Source organism: Microtus pennsylvanicus, chromosome 5, assembly GCF_037038515.1.
Source record: "Microtus pennsylvanicus isolate mMicPen1 chromosome 5, mMicPen1.hap1, whole genome shotgun sequence".
NCBI lineage: Eukaryota > Metazoa > Chordata > Mammalia > Rodentia > Cricetidae > Microtus > Microtus pennsylvanicus.
In genome coordinates, this window is record NC_134583.1 from 56,593,459 (window position 1) to 56,610,581 (window position 17,123).

Consider the following 17,123-nt stretch of genomic DNA (forward strand, 5'->3'; position numbering starts at 1 on the left):
CTAGCATATGACCACTGGATAGATGTTTATTTAAAAATGTCATTAGGAAAATGTACTTGAAGCTATACAATGTGGATATTGAGAGGAATTTCTACTATCCTTCTGCAGACTTTTCTCTGTTGTTAAGGTTTTTATCGTCTTACAATGGCCAGTAGTTCCATTCACACAGTCTCATCACTTGATTAGCAGTGCTACTGAGAGGCAGCTCCCTATATTTACAGCTAACGCGTAGTTAAGGAATCAAATGGAAGTGCTGGTAGAGCTAGGATCAGGGGACAGGGCTCTGTATCCCCTGGTTCATAGCCAAACGAACAGACTCAATTTCCCCAAAGTGATGGAGACTGCTTGGCTCACTACAGACAGCCAGAGACTTAGGCCCTCCACAGTACAGCTTCGCAAGGAGACTGACATGGGCCTGATGTGAAATACTTCTTTGCAGACCACCAGGCCAGCTACTATGTCTGTGTTGCAGTCAAACTATTAATCATGTCAGTCGTTTGGATTCCATGGCTGACTAGACCGAAGAATCTTAACTCTTGCCAGTGGAAGCCTGCTGGTCTATGTGCCTATGTCTGTGTGCCCCTGATACGCACTCTCTATGCTGGAGAGCAGGTAGAGTCCTTCATCTCTCACTTTCCACCACCTTCCTTTTCCTCTTCCCCTTTCCTTCTACTTGCCTCTTTCTATCACACAAGCATGCACACACACACACACACACACACACACACACACACACACACACACCATTCAGCATTTATGTTGACTCTCCGCACCTTTGTAGCACTATCCTTAAGAATTAGTATCTCCATCTAACATGGAAGCTGTACCTTCCAGAGATCTGAGGCCTTGCTGCTGTTACACCAGCCAGCTCTCAGTATTCATACAGCAATTTCCAAACTGTCTGGGGAGACTCTGTTCAGATGTTGCTGAGAACTCTCTTTGTGTGTGTGTTTAAGGGATCAGGGTCCTGTAAGAAACTCTGCCAGTAAAAAGTTAACTAGTAAGATTCTTCCCTTAAGCTAAAATAGGACTTTCACTAGGATCTGAGATTGGTAAAGGATTCTGTTACTCTTAAGAGAGCAAATTAATCTTCCCTGACTGGTGGGATGGATTCTGCCAAAGAAACAGCTAACGGGAAAGCCAGTCTCCACTCCGTGATGACACAGTAAATAACCAGGCCACATTACTAGCAAAGTGCTGACCTAACCTATAAATTGTACCCGGCCTCTGGGGAACAATTTCTGCTGACGGCTGCTTGGTACATTTAAGACAAACAAACAAAAAGGAAGCAATGAAGACGGGCATTGACAGAGCTGCAGGTAGACATCCTGAGAGTGAGGCTGCCCTTTTCAACAAACACTGAACAGGCTTCCGCCACAGTTAGTGCACACGCCCCAAGCAGGGCCTTTTCTAAGCCACCAGTAGGTTTCTGCTGAATCTGTCAGTCCCAAAGGGTTTGACTACACCTAGGAATTACTTGATCGAGGTTTTTTAAAGAAGTCCTCTTTGCATGTTTCTTTTTTTTTTTCTCAGTAAAACTCCAGTGAGGTGGGAGACACTTGGGGATCTGTTAAGGGGATGTAGTTGGATTTCTCACTACAACTTTGAAATAACATTGTGAGGTCCTTGGATTGCTGTGTGTTCACTAGTAAAGAGTCCAGCAGTGTCTCAAAGTCCTCAGCCTTAACACATACGGAGGATCAACGTTTCTGTCCCCTAGAGAATCCAGACAGTGACTCTCAAAAACGGCCATGAGGATCCCATGCCTAACTCAGACCCACCTTGAGAAACACAAGCCAGGAAAAAGTCACTCACCCTCTGCGTCTTCTGGCCGAGTGAGATCGATGACGCCTGGGCCCAGCTTCCCATCTTCACCTGACTTTCCTGTTAACTGGGGCCCCAAGTTCTCAAAGCGTGTTCTTTCCTAGGAGAAAGGATAGTCAGAGGCTTATTCTAGTCACAGCAGCCATTTGCCTCCTCCCCATTGCCTTTTGTGTAGTCGGCAAAGCATGGCCTCATGAACATCATGTCTGACCTACTCGGGCTCTGGAGACCACTGCAGGCTGAGCATGTCACTGGCAAAACCAGCAGTGTCTAGAAGGCCAGACCTGGAAGGAAGCAGAGGCCGTGGCAGGGAACCTGCCAGCACCGCTCTGCCTGTCCAGTCCTGATGTGTTGGACTCGCTTCTGGAATCTACAAGGAATGCAATAGAGAGGGGGCCAGTGCAAAACTTAAGAAAGTTCTTACTAAATGGGAGGACAATCATCCCATTTAGAGATTACAATTTTGGTTAGTATTCCTAAGAAAAGGACAAATTCGAATGTTATGTGCCAATATTTCAAAGGCAAGTGTGTCAACCTTGGTTGAGTGGACATTGGCATTGTTCCTTTTCTTGAAGCAAATCTTTCAACTGTGAGTTCCTGGGCACTGAACTTTACCTTGTAAAGAACTCAGAAAGGTTCAATAGTCCTGCTGCTTTAGAAGGGAACTCCAAAGGTGTTTGCTTATTCTCCAGTTCTTCTAAGAGCAGAAGTCTGAGACAGCACCTCTCAGATCAGTGCAGGGGCTCACTGGCCGTGCTAACATGGTGGTGTGATCTGCACAAGCCCAGCACTGGTACCCATTCTCACCTCCCATCTCTGTGCTTAGTCTCCAGACCCACACTTGGCTTTGTGTTATCCTTATGAATGAATGAGGCCTTGTTTGTTACTATGACACGATATTAAATGTCATGTCAGCTTGAATGTACAGACATGAAATAGCAGCTTGCAGCTCGGGGAATGGTTTCTGCATGTTATACTAATACATTATGCAGCAGTAGAGGGCTGATTGCTGTGCAGTCTATTGTTCAATGACCTAGTTCTGCACGGAGCATGTTCGGCATCTGACGGAAACACGCCGAGCGTTCTGTTCCGTAAGATGTTTAGAAACTTGGGAATATTCGGAAGGAGCAAACATACAATTACTTGATAGAGGATGTGCCTCATTTGTACAGCCTCACTGCGTTTGTGCTTTCTAATACGATTATTTTTGAATATCATTATATTTCTATAATTAATTCCCATCAGTCAAATTGTTGCAGTAAATCTTCCAGTTCCCCTTCATCAGAGACGGCGTTGAAATCTTGGTTGGAAGAAAACACAGCATAAACTGTGCTTTAATCTAGCACTGCTTCTAGGAAAGCTTTGCAACAAAACACAACTAGCCATCATTTCTTCAACTGGGTAACACTAACTAGCTAGTTTCAACAGCGGAGTGTGGGGGAAATTCGGAAATATGACCCGTATAACAGACAGACTGAAAATCAAAACCAAAGTGAATGTTGTTCCCTAACACCTCCTCATGTGAAAACGCGGCTGCTCGGGAACAAATTAACCCAGATGCAGCACACAACACAACGCTACCGCAGCCATGAGCTGTGTGGGAGCTTCACACGTGGTCAGGGAAGGACAGCTGCTTTCTATCAGCCCCGGTCTATTTTTGAGTAGCGCTGGGTTGTGGCAGTGTGAAGAACGTCAAAGAGAAGCGCACTGCAAAGCCACTATCAACCTTTGTCTCTGGCAGTGTCTCTCTGGCGTATTTGCATGTGAATGCCTGTTACAGGCCCAGAGTCCTCCCACCTCCTCGGAAGAACAAACTTTCAGGGCAGGTGGGGCAGGACAACTTTCTCTAAAAGACAACACTGTGCAACCTATCAATAGGCAGATTCTAAGGCTCGTTCTAGTCATCCATTCTCTTTGATTTTACTGGGAAACATTCTCAGTTTAAAAAAAAAAGTTCCTAGAAGAATATTAGTATTTTTCACAGGGAAAAGGAAGCAGGAGGATTATATGCCATGCTTTGTAAGATCCCCAAGACAACAAAGCTTACATGACGATCATCTCTTTTCCTTTCTAAAAGTGAAGCGCACTCACAATGCAGTGGTATCAGCTTGTTTTTAATCATAACAAAAACATCCAGGACGCTCCACAACACATTCACCGTGCCTTTGAAGTCAGACAATTTTTCTGACTTCATTGAAAAGAAGATTCTTTGGCAAAGACACTTTCCCTGTAAAATATCAATATTTGACAGCATAGAAGACAAGGAAGAGCATCCTATAAAATACTGGTTAAATAGGCAGGAAATAAATCAATGATAAAAAGTGTTGGGGGCAGTGGGTTGTATTTTCAATTTGATAATATTAAGCACTGTGTTTGAGATTAAAGCAGGGCCCTGCAAAGCCAAGCCCTTTCATATAAATTTCCCCCAGTCTCCCAGAAGATTTCCTTCTTTTCTTCAAAGAATAGCTCAGAATATTTATTTGCCCGCCACAGAACCCTAAGACAAGAGGGCCTGGTGTCTACCGCTTAGGTCTGTGTGGCTGAGCTAGGCACAGCTTTTCAGTGCGATAGACAGGAGCCTGTGTAAGAAGCTGAGTTTCTGGGTGTTAAACACCAATGGGTTTGTCATTGTGAGAAACACAGACAGTGAAGGGCATGTCCTCAGGTCCCAAGTTACCCATTCCCACCCCCTTGAACTATCCCTCCCTAGGCACAAAGCTCCCAAGTAGGGTGATGCAGAGATAATTCCTCAGTGTGAACTTGACCCCGTGTCCCATTCTCGAAATCCCCCTGGTTTTCACATTGGTAGTGGAATGCACACTCACTGTGCTGCCCCATGAGCAGGCTCTCGCTTGTGCATTGTTGGCCACAAGCATGCAGGCAACATGAAAGTTACCGGAAAAAATTTAAAAGTCAGCTCTACAGCGTTGTAGAGACTGTTGGCTCTCTAAGTACTTTGAAATTATGATGTATGAGGTAGATGTTGCATATTAAATAAAGATATTTAAATGATAAAGCCCCCGTTAGTGGGAGCTGATGAATGTTAAATGTTACAAGCCACAAGATGGTAGCATCCATCATCTCCACGTGTTATCGAAATCAATGATGGGGCGGCCTCACTGCTGACAGAAAGACTCTGATTATTATCCCTTATTTCCAGAGTCAGTGAACAAACCACTCAGATTCTCTGAAATTATTTTTAACTTTGCATTAAATTAGCAACTTTTCCCTCCCTACCGTGGCAAGATTGATCAGTTACATCTTGGCACCAGTGGAGAGAGAATGAATTTGGGGGTAAATAAAGACCAGGGGTTTGTTCTCATTTAAGCGAGGAAATCAGCTGCCTTTTCCTGGCAGCAAACGTGAAACTGTGATCTGGGGAAGGAACAGTGATGAAACAGTCAGCACACAATAATGGCTTTTCTTTGCACTTAGATAAAAGCTGAATTTTTGATGTACACAGTATATTTTAATAAAATTTTATATACTGTGTTTTATACACTTATTGGCTATTCCATAATAATGTGTGTGCTCACAGTAAAATTGCTCTTAAATTTATGTGTGTTATTTATACGTTCCCACGTAACAATGCTTTTTGTTGTAAAAAATATTCTGTTTATTAATGTAACTTTACAACCACTGCATCCAAGATCCGTGGTAAATTAATGACATTTTTATTATTTTATAGTGTCATTAAATTTTTACTGATCACTCCATCAAACAGAGGCAGTAAAGGCCATAATGTAAACTGGGACACTTAGATCAGGCAGCAGGAAGACAGCCATGGAGTCTGAAGAAAACTGCTGGCAATAAATGATATTTATACTATCTTTAAGCATGTGAGACTACTTGGATAAGTTTGGCAAAACCGTTTCAGTAGTAGAGTGGATGGTGTACTTAAATAACAGTTTGCTTGCCAGTGCGACAAGCCACTTTCAAACCATATGCAAGATGACGGATTGTAGCTGTCTCCAGAAAACTAATACATGAAATGCAATTCTGTACCTCACCTTCCCTCTGGGTCACTGGGGTGGCCAGCCTGTATTGTGCTTCAAGTCCTTTCAAGGTGGCCCCCTTTCTACAGCCAGAAGGGGAAAGTGGTACATGCTCAAGGAGCTTTTGTTTGTTACTTCACAAATGGATATATTCCATTCTAGACCTGTCTAGATAATGGTACCATATACTTTACTCTTGCGGTCTAAAGAGAGGCACTTTACCGACCTTCATTCAAAAGCCCATTTGTACAGATTGTCTGAGTGTGGTGTCATTCACAGTAGCCACAAAGCAAACAGATGCGCACAGGGTGCGGGACTGTTACCCATACTGTAGTTTAAAGAGGTGAAGATTATCTTGGGTTATTTTTACACATAAAATACATTATAATTGGGATTTGCTCAACATCAACTTTTTAAAATAAACTAAATATATGTTATTAACTAATTGCCAAATATTCTATTTATGTATATATGAGGTAGTAAATAGAAATTTCTATGCCCATATAATTGTGGAATTAGTAGCACCAATCTCTCACAAGGGGAATATGACATGATTCTTTTTTATGTAAATAAGAATTTTGTTGTTACATAGCCAAATGAGCATTTAAACATTTTAAATATTTAAAAACCTTTCAGATTTGCAATAAAGGTTAACATCACAGCTCGTCAATCATGTTTTTGTGCCCTTCCAAAGCACAGGTATTGCAGAATTCTGAAATACTGTCTACCCTTAAAGTTCCAGTTATGCCTAGTTATTGGGCACTTCCTAAATGAAGTCTTTTTGTCTTCATCCCGGTTCTAAGCTTCAATCTTTTCTGGACATTTGATTTCACTTATATATTGGACTGGTTCTTCAATCCAGGAGAACACAGTCCTAAACTAAATATAACCATCACCCTTTACCCAGCATCCCCCTGTCCTGCATTTGTACCAGTGCCAACTGGCTGATAGTTCTTGTCTCATTTCCTTCTTTATCCTGGTCTATCCAGGCACCTGGGATGGCTGATTTTCTTCCACAAAGCCTTTTGTTTTCCCATCAAGGACCTCATGTCACCTTTAGCCTGGCAGAAGCCTTGTGGCCTGCAGCCTTCACTGGCTGCCATAGCCTCCTGGCTGGTCCTGGCCCTGGTATCTGTCTTTTCTGATCTCTGTTCACAGTGCATCCTCAACTTGTGCAATTCCAGTGTCTAGGTCAGAACATTCTGTCACCTCCTGTTTCCCACTGCATTTTAGCCAAACCCTGGTTTGCAAGGTACGTCATTCACTGCCCATATGCCTTGAAATTTCTGTAGGTAAACACAGGCATTTTTGCAAAACCTTTGTCAAATTCCAGCAACAGAAGACATTCTCCACCAAAGACACTTGACTTATAAAGCAGTACACATTTCAGAATAAATGGTTTTATTTTATTTTGTTTTGTAAGCAGGAAAATACAGGGGAAAGCGATTCTCTGGCCCATGATGACCTGCTTTAGACATAACCGTCTGTGACTGTTCTCCCAAGACATTCTCAACCACACACATAGTCCTATTGAGTCGTCATATACATCCTTTTAATATATATCCTGTAGTTTATAATCAGTAATCTAATGATAAAAATGTTTGCTAATGTGCAATAAACATGCTCAGTGAGTAAGAATACTCACTGCTCTTGCAGAGGATTGGAATTTGGTTCCCAGCACTGACATAGGACAGCTCACAACCACTGCCTGTAACTCTAGCTCCAGGGGATCTGCCTGTGGCTGCTGTGTGGAACATAAACTCACACAGGCACGCACACACACGTACATACTAAAAATGTAGGTCTGACATATAAAAGGTGACTTTCTGATGAAGTTGTCCTAGAAGCACGGATGTTTCCAGAGTTGGTATTGAAGAGAGTAAAGCCTCTGGCTGGGAAAAAGGAAGCTCATCATTGAACTCTCTAGTCCAGTACAACTGTGTTAGCCAACATTCTTACTTTTTATAGCTCCTAATGTATCATTAACACCAGTATTGTACTGGTTAGTATTCATGAATGAGTTAAGCCTGAGTTTTTTAACCGTATTTGCTCCAGACCACAAAGATACCTGTTGGAAGAGAAGGGAGAAGAAGATCACATGCCAACCAACTTGATATAATGGAAGTCTCTCCTATGAGAATTTCCACCAAGTTGGTCAGTATGTGGCCCTCTGTCCTCTTACTTCTAAAAGAAATTAAACTGAGATTAAAACGGCTTTGCTTAAGGTTCATTCTACTATCTTTCATCAGAAATAGACATCTTTCTGTTTTGTTCTGTTTTTGTTTTTCCAGACAGAATTTCTTTATGTAGTCCTGGCTGTCTTGGACTCTGCTCTGTAGAGCAGGCTGGTCTCCAGCTCAGAGATCCACTTGATTCTGCCTCCTCTGAGAGCTGGGATTAAAGGTGTGTGCCACCATCCCCTGGCAGAAATGGACATATTTTTAACTGCTAAGTGGGGTAAGAGGAACATTCTAGGAGAGCTGAGGCTATAAGGAGAGATGTTATGGGAAGCTCTGCCATATAATTAGAGTAAGGTGGGTCTCCCATTTCCCAACAGCGGCCCAGACTGACCAGAAGGGCATTCTATTGAATTACACATATTAATTTGCATTTATCTGTCTTTTAATAATTAAATATATCTATGTAAAATAATTAAATTTGATTTCATTGTTTTTGTAAAAAATTAAAAATTAATTTTACTTTGTTTAAAAGTAAAACTAAAATAGAAGAAGAAAGGGAAGCTATTTTGGCAGGATTTAGCTACTGGATTGCCTAATCTGTTGTAAAGCCCATAAGACAGACATTATATCTTTAACAAACTGAGAAGCCACATGGACAGACCCATAAGTCAACTGTAATATGTGTTCTCTATAGTCTTGGTGTCAGAAGAAAAGGGAATGTGACAGAGTACACTTGGGACTGGCAAAAAGTCAACACAAGATTTTGTCAAGAAGAAATGCTTTAGTTGGCCTAATTGTAATGTCATCAGGAAGAGAATGGCATGTGAGGAAAATGTTTAACATATGAGAGTCCAAAGGGCTTTGAAATCCTACATTCAGAAAACTCAAAGGAGTTGTATCTGAACCTAAGATTCCAACTGAGCAGGGAATGAAGCTGAGCAGGGAGGGAGAGTCAGGGAACCTCTGAGTGCTTAAAAATGGATGTGAGATCTGACTAACACATGATTGCTGGAACAAAGGCCTAACTTTAGTTCTGGGATGCTTAGTCAAGGCAAAAGGAATGCACTCTGGTTGTCTAGGTCAGCAACTGATGCAGGAGAATGCATGGTTTTAGATCAGGGTCTGTTAATGTTTAGCTTGGAATATTTAGCAATAATGTCTTTATCTGTTATGATATTTTATTAATTTATTTTTCCTTCTTTCCTTCTATCTTGCCTTTCTGCAAAGTGTCTACACATATGACCTCTCATTCAATCATTTATCTGACAGGTTATTTTACTAATCTACACCCCCCTAATTTCTCTCTCTCTTTCTGGGAAGCATTCATACATATAACCTTTTAATCACTGCAACCCCATGGCACCAGCATTTCCTCAGCAATTTAAGGATTGGGAAAAGACACACAATAACCAAATTTTAGATTTATGATCCTGAATTTACCTCAGTACAAATACCTACCTAAATTGTAATTTATATCTTACTATTGTTTTCTAAGGATGGCCATAGATGTAACCCAGTCCAATGAGGTTGTGACAGTCAGTGCTACCACAGTCTGACTAGGTATATTAAGTAGGAGTTTGGACACAAGTGTGTTTACACTGAAGAAAGACCATGTAAGAGCAAGAAGGGCAGATATAGAAGCCAAGGATGGAGGCCTCAGAAGAAAACAACCCCACCGGCATCTAGACCGAGGATTTCCAGCTTCTAAGACCAAGACAGTAAATTTCAGCTTTTTGGGCCACCCGATCTGTATGTATGTATGTATGTATGTATATATATATATATATATATATATATATATATATATATATATATATATATACTGTTAGGATTACAGATTTTGTTTCTTCATAAAAGTTTTCTTGCTACTCATCAAAATTTATCACATAATCAAAAAGTAAAGTTTAGAGAGGTTATTAGTTTTAGCAATGATCCTTCAAAAGTATTTGCAATCAGAACCAAGTAGCAGTCTATGTTGATAATCCTATTATCTATCTATCTATTCATCTATCTATCTAGCTGCCTGTCATCTACACTTAATTATCATTAATCTACCTATCTTTTTATCATCTAGCTATCTACCATATATCTACCAATCATCTACCTATCACTTACCAGCCATTTACCTACCTACCTATAATCTATCACTTAACTATCATCTATTTGCCTATCTATCAATGAATAATTCTTCAAAGAATTTAGCCTTAAAGGGAAGAAAAACTTAAAAGAACTCATCAAATGTTGTCAAAAACCAGAAGAAGAAAACTAGAAAAAATGAATCACAATCAATAAGGGTGACATGAGCTGTTCAAATTTCTTCTTGGGGTGTTGGATTAGTGTTTGTTAACCCCTGGACCATAGGCTCCCCCTCGCAAGCACTGGGCCCTGTAAGCAGAGCAGGGCCATGCAGGACATGCCTGCTGAAATGAACAACTGTCGGCAGAGCTTCTTGTGGATGTGTTTTATGGGGCTTTCAAAGACATTCTCAAATGATGTATGACAAGTTTCCCCCAGGATGCGAAGGGTGCACCAAGCCAGAAGAGTTCTGTCTCTATAATCCTGGCAACATCCAGGTCCCATGTACCTCCTGCAACATGCTCAGACTCATGTCACCAACCATCACTTGGCAAGTGACATGGCAGCGTTAGTCCTGAAGACAGGAGCCCATTTTAGCCTTGGGAAGCACTGAATTCAATTATGTTTCTCTGGGTGATAGTGCTTACTGAAGTCCTGTAGCTAAACGCTTTCTGTTTTGCTCATATGGTTTTAATATGGCTTTAACCAATTGCAAGGTTATTTATAAGTTTGCGACTCCCAAGTAGACTTATAAAGCACCCAGATTTAAGCAGATCCAGTTGTGTGGCAACTGGAGTCCTGCTTATATGTGGTTTCAACTTTTTATTCCTACACAGAGGCATGTGGCAGATTTGTTCCTGAATATTCTCCAATTATTCGGTAACAAGTTCACAAAAGGTTTCATTGTAAAGCTGCAGAAGCTACTTCGAAAGCTAAAACATGATTTAAAAACAGGGAATTCTATCTCACTGAAGCCACCAATAACAACAATGTTAGCCTAACATTCCCACGTGAGCAAAGGACAGCAGCACAAAACTAGCGGCGAGTTAGCAAACATCTTTGTCCGAAATGGTATCTTGGGGGTCGTAGGAATTTGATTTCAGACATCTTGTAATTTGCAGTGTGTATTTTCAACATTGTTTGTGGGAACACAGGTACAATTTATTCAAGCTAAAGACATCAAAACGATACAAACCAAGAATAAATATTTTCTTCAAAATTATGCATTCTACTTCAGTTTTAGCAGGCCAACTGATAATTTTGAAGATGTTTCCCCCACAGAAATATAAACACACAAAAATGGAAAACATAAGCATTACCACAATGTATCTGTTTTAATTTATGAGCTGTATAAATACATTGCATCCCCTAAGAGGTTTTCCTGTAATTTAAAGAAAATGTGTGCTGCAAAAATAGTATATGTTCTTAAGAGAAAATCAGGGGAACGGGGAAGCTGTCACTCCAAAAGGAAACATAAAGGCCTCTTCACTCAGAGATCATGGAGGCCAGAGAGGCCAGGAGGCTTGCTTGAAGCCCGTCAGCCCCTGCGAACGTGTCCAGTGTCTACCCCAGGACCTCCAGGCTCTCTCAAGCCTCTGCTCCTTTGACTCCACCACTCTGGGCCAGCCATGCTACTCTGGGGGCTTCATCTGCGGAATCGGGGAGTTAGCTTCTCTCCGTGAATTCGTCCAGCTCTGAAACTCTCCGGCCCCGTGATATCTGCCTCTAGCTCCCAGCTCTCCCGCACACACTTCACTGGGTCACAAAACGTTCTCAACAATTATCATAGTCTCAAGAAGAGCACTCAAAATTAAGCCCTTTGTCAAACATGCCTACCAAGCTGTGGTCATATCTGGTCCCAAAGCGTCTGTTTGCTGGTTCAGAGACTCTTTGGCCTCTCCAGGCAATGGAAGGCAGGGGGTCACAGGGGAAAGCAAGACAAGGGGGCAGTGAAAATCAGAGGGAAGTCACTTTCATCTAACTGGCTTTAAATCTGCCTCTGTCTCCAGGCTGGTGTCCACTGTGGGGGCATCAGGGTACCAGGTACAGGGCAGCCCTCCCACCTACAAGCCCAGTTAGAGAGAGTGATTGTGACTCACTTTCAGAGCCACTCCTCCATGTCAAGAGTTCGTGAAAGGAACTACTGTAGAACCAAGGACACCACCAACAAATTTGTAATAAAAGTCATGGAGAACTTTAATTACATCTGATCAGAAGAGAGGCTTTCATTGAGTAAAATTAAAATTTAAGAAATGTTCTAGTTTAGTAGTAACGTTTAGAAATAACTCTAAAAATTGACAATTTTTAAAAGGCATTTAAAAGAAGGAGAAAATATTTAGGAACACTGTTGAAAATAGTACTCTAAGATGGCACGCCACAGAGGACAAAAGAAGTGTCCAACTGTGGCGATATGTGCTAATTGCACGGCTTTCCAAAGCTGTGGGAGAACTGGTGTCAATTACAATATAATTACCATCACTTCCAACAGAGTTAACATGTAGTTACTACAAAGTAGTGCACAATTAACTGTGTCACACTGCAGACTAAATAAGATACAAATGAAAATTCCCAAATGGGGTCACAATATTTTTCTAAAAAATAAACCTAAAGATAAAAGTAAAATTAAACAAGTTTTTCCTGATAACATCACACACAGGCTTTTCACATGAAATACTTCACGGGGTGGGGGATGTTCAGGAGATTTAAGTGAGGGCACACTATTTCTAGTCATTACATAAAAATGCATAAAGACAGAAATGTAAACATTAACAAAGACTTTAAATTTCTTAAGTTAAATCTATCACAAATAAAATTAAAGTTTTCTCACTTCTTTCAATTCTTGAACATTGAAACCAAATTCATGAAAATTCTCAGTTTTTAAAATGATCAACGTATTTTGATTTAATCAAGACTGGACTAGAGACTGCCTGAGCGGGACTCCAGTGCCACACAGAGAAAAATAAGTAAGGCTGAGTCTGGGGGCAGGGGAGGGAGGGTCTTACACAGACTGACTAACAGGTTATTTGCTGTGTGTGGCCGTAAATCCTGTCAACTCTTTATCAGGAGGTGAAGGGAAGGCAGGAAGAATGCTACAGCTTAGCCAGAGGAGTGAGATTCCTTGCTGGGATGTCTCAAGTCAGCAATAACCACACAGGAGACAAGGGTGGGGGCGGGCGGGGATGTGGACAAGCTAAACACACATCTAGGTTTAATTGGAAGGGAGCTGTGAAGCTGATGAGAGGACAAAGGGAAAGTAGCTGTCTTTAAAACAGCTACAGTGTGTCTGCTGTATCCTTTTCAAACATCTGGGCTTCTGGTTGAATTCCTGTGTAAGCGTTATTCAGAAATACTGCTCAGGACTATAGAAAGCTGATGGCTTTGTAACAAACTTCCAGGATAGAACTCTTGCTACAGTCTTAAGTAATCTGAGTGGAAAGTGCTATGGGATTGTCATCTTCTCGTTAGTATGCTAAGAATAAACTTTGTAAATAACATGTTAACTAGTGTAGCAGACAATATTTTATTAGCAACTTGTGTTTTGCATATTTTTGAACTTTTTTTCTTTTAATTTCCCATGCCTGACTTTTCTTCCTTCATTTTTTTTCCTTCTGGCATCCAATGCCTGCTTGAGATTAAATGCACCAGGCACATTTGTGAAAGGCTGTGCATCTTCTCTGAAAATGACATAAGCATATGTACAGATCCACAAAGCTTTGGGGCAGTTTGTTCTCCCTGAAGCCAACTCTTTCCTCTTTTTACTGAATATGAAGCCTACGAATAGACATTTATTCTTGTTCCTGTTTCTGTAATTTACGCTACTAGATTTCTGACGTTTTGTTAGGCACCCAGGGAAACCAACCTGGTGCAGAGGGGTGACGGAACAGGGATGGGTGTGTGATGATACCAGAGCACTTCCCCTTGTTCCCACAGTGCTGCTACATTCCTCTGATCATTGCAGTCTCAAGAATGTGCTGATCACCGTGCGTGTTGTGCAATTCCATCAAACCTGAGAAGCTAATATCCCAGCTAGCGTACATTATGCATGTGATGTAAATGAGCTAGGGGCTCCCTACATATATACAGTCTGTCAGAGCCCACAGACAGAGGATGCTGCTAATTACTGCCCCCATCCTCGGAGTGAATAAACGATGAAGTAGATAAAGATCACCTGATCTTGACAACGGATTCTGACTGACACAAACTCAAAGTATGTTCAATTCAAAGAATAGTCTGGGTGGATAATTTAATTTATTGTTATTCTACAGAGGGGAGAGGTTGTTGTAGTGGCATTTCATTTGTATTTTAATAAATAAATCTTGCCTGAAGATCAGAAAAGTAAAACAGCCACACTGGCTAGTCTTACAGACCAGGCAGTGATGACACACACCTTTAACCCCAGTAGCCACACCAGCTTGCCATAGAAACCAGGCGGTAGTAGTGCATGCCCTTAATCCCAGAACTAGAGAGGATTATAAAACAGGAGGAGACAGCTCTCAGTCTCAGTCTCATCTGGGGTTTCCTGGAGGCAGGATCGCCATTTCGGGCTGAGGTCAAGGTAAGAGCCAGTAGCTGGCTGCTTTGCTTTTCTGGTCTCCAGGTTGAACCCCAATATGTCTCCAAGTTCTTATTAATCATGCTTCAGGTTGTCATCTCCATATTCAGAGATGAGAGACTGAAATGCCTTATGTTATAGCTGAGACAATGAAGTTTGAGACTGCATCAACTTTGGTTTTTACTAAGTCAGAAAGCAGTCTTCAGATTTATATTTAAACAATTTAAATGTCAAGATGATGGCAGCATTAAAACTGAATTTAATTTAGTTCATAACTTTGAATTTTGGCTCATCATTCAGGGCCAGGCACTAAATAGTGAGGTGCTTTAAAATGCTGGATTTCAATTCTTGTGTAAAAGTTTCTATATATTTTAACAGTCATTTCTTCAAAGTTAGAAATGGTGATTCTTCCACATGAACTTTTTTCTAAATGAAAAAAGAGCGACCCCTCCAAGAGTCTGAGACTCACTAAATCAGCATGTGTGTCCTGTCCCCTCCCTGCCTTGTCCACAAAAGACCTGGAAACCCAGCAGAGGCAAATAACATGTTCACTCAACCCAAGACCAGCGAAGGAGAGTTGCTTAAAATGGATCTACACAGTCTCAAGGGGAAAAATCAACAGTTATTCATGGAACAAACAACGTCCCATGTGAATATTATAATTAGCAGAGGTTTTAAATGTCCGCAGAATTTTTTAACAGTAATTTCAGACCAATTAATGACTTAAGAAGACCACGAGAATTATTGAAGTTTTAAGAATTATAGTTCCTTCTATTTTGTATTTGATTTTGTTTTTGAGACAAGTCTCACTATGTAGCCCTGTTGGCCTAGAACTTGCTATATAGACCAAGCTGGCCTCTAACTTACAGAGATTCACCTGCCTCTGCCTCCCAGGTGCTGGGATTAAAGGTGTGCAACATGCCTATTAAAATCTGATTCTTGCTGGGCGTTATGGCCACAACTCAGGAGGCAGAGACAGACGAATCTCTGTGAGTTCGAGGCCAGCCTGGTCTGTCTACAGAGCGAGTTCCAATATAGTCAGGGCTGTTATATAGAGAAAACCAAAAGAAAAAAATACTTTTAAAAGTTGATTCTTATGAAACTCTACTATCAAATGTAATCCACAGAAAAGCAAAAAATAAAAATAAAACAGAGGTAAAATGACAAAATAAAGGCTAAATCTGTTTTTAACCAATTAAATAAGATCATATTTAAATTTGTATTGATTAGAACAGTTGGTTTTAATAAATGAGGTGATAGCCAAAATAGTAGCAAATTTATTAATTAATTAAAATAAACTTGGCTACGCAGGTTAAGATCTGCCATTCAAACAAGGTTCTGAGTTGTGGGCTTGCTCTCCTGTGGGCACTAGAGTGTGAGGACAGAATATAGAATGCTCAGACCCAAGGTAACAGGTCTGAAAATAAATGCATCTATTTAGGAGCTGTCTGGTTTAAAATATCAGCCTTCCCTGAAGACTAGTCAAGATGTCTGTGGGCCCGTTCACATCTTCGTCACGGCTTTAAAACACATGTGCGCTGCTCTAAACAGTCACCAGTGGTCTTACCCTCGAGACAGACAGACTTAACTCCAAAAGGCACTCTTAGTATGGCTTCTGTGTGAGTGGAAACCAGTGTCTTTTGTCTTTAAAGATCCCTTTATGCTTTTTATTTCACTAAGCAGCCTTTCAATAGTCTAAAAACTGGGGATGATAATGCTCGGAAAACAGTCTTGGTGCAACATGAAATCCAGACCCCTCAGTATTGTGGCCTTGCCGTGGAGCTGGGTCAGTAGATACCTCAGTGCTTAGCTAACTTTCAGGTCTTATGCACTGCTCTGAGGCAATTCTAAAGTGTGTCCTCTAAACACCAGAGATCTTGGGCACAGCAGACCTGATTTACTTGAAACTGACTACACTCCTCTACAGCCTCGCCTTTCCACCACCACCCACAAGGATAATAAACAATTTTTTTTTTATTTATGGAAAACCAGAGAGGACACACTACTTATTTATGTATCAGCCCAAGGCTGCCAATTTCATTCCATTCCAAGGAGGCTGCAGGCAGGAATCCCAGAGCACGGCCACAGTACCCTCCTAAGCAGAAGTCACTGCCTTACTTCTCTGGGCCCCTCAGACACCCAAGAGCCCTACTCAGCCATGGGGACACCAAACAGACTCTCAGCCTTGAGCCTACAGTCTTATGGGAAGACATGATCTACGGATGCTCCAGAACTCCCTTAGGGAGGCTCAGTAATTAGAGACTCCCCCAAGTCCCCTAGAGAACGGGCCTCTGCCTTAGCATCTTGCTCAACTCCTTCTGCATTGCTTAGTTTCTAAGACTTTGATTAGTGTTGTAGGTGTACATCAGGCCACGAGGAAGGTCGCCGTCCACATCAACTCCTGAAGCTCTGCATCTAGGCACTCGCTTCATAAACTGAAATTTCTGAAGCTCTTCAAGGCCAAGACTTCATGTCCTTAGTGCTTAAATAAATGAA

At 41.3% G+C, this 17,123-nt stretch overlaps 1 protein-coding gene across 17 annotated transcripts in view; it reads right to left on the reverse strand.

Annotated features, from left to right (window-relative positions):
• Positions 1-17,123, reverse strand: part of Sox6 (SRY-box transcription factor 6) — a 551,747-nt gene that overhangs the window by 42,781 nt on the left and 491,843 nt on the right. For all 17 annotated transcript variants that reach the window (XM_075971960.1, XM_075971963.1, XM_075971969.1 and 14 more), the window contains one exon: positions 1,816-1,924. In XM_075971960.1, the coding sequence (XP_075828075.1) occupies positions 1,816-1,924 (109 nt within the window). The remainder of the gene's footprint in view (positions 1-1,815; positions 1,925-17,123) is intronic.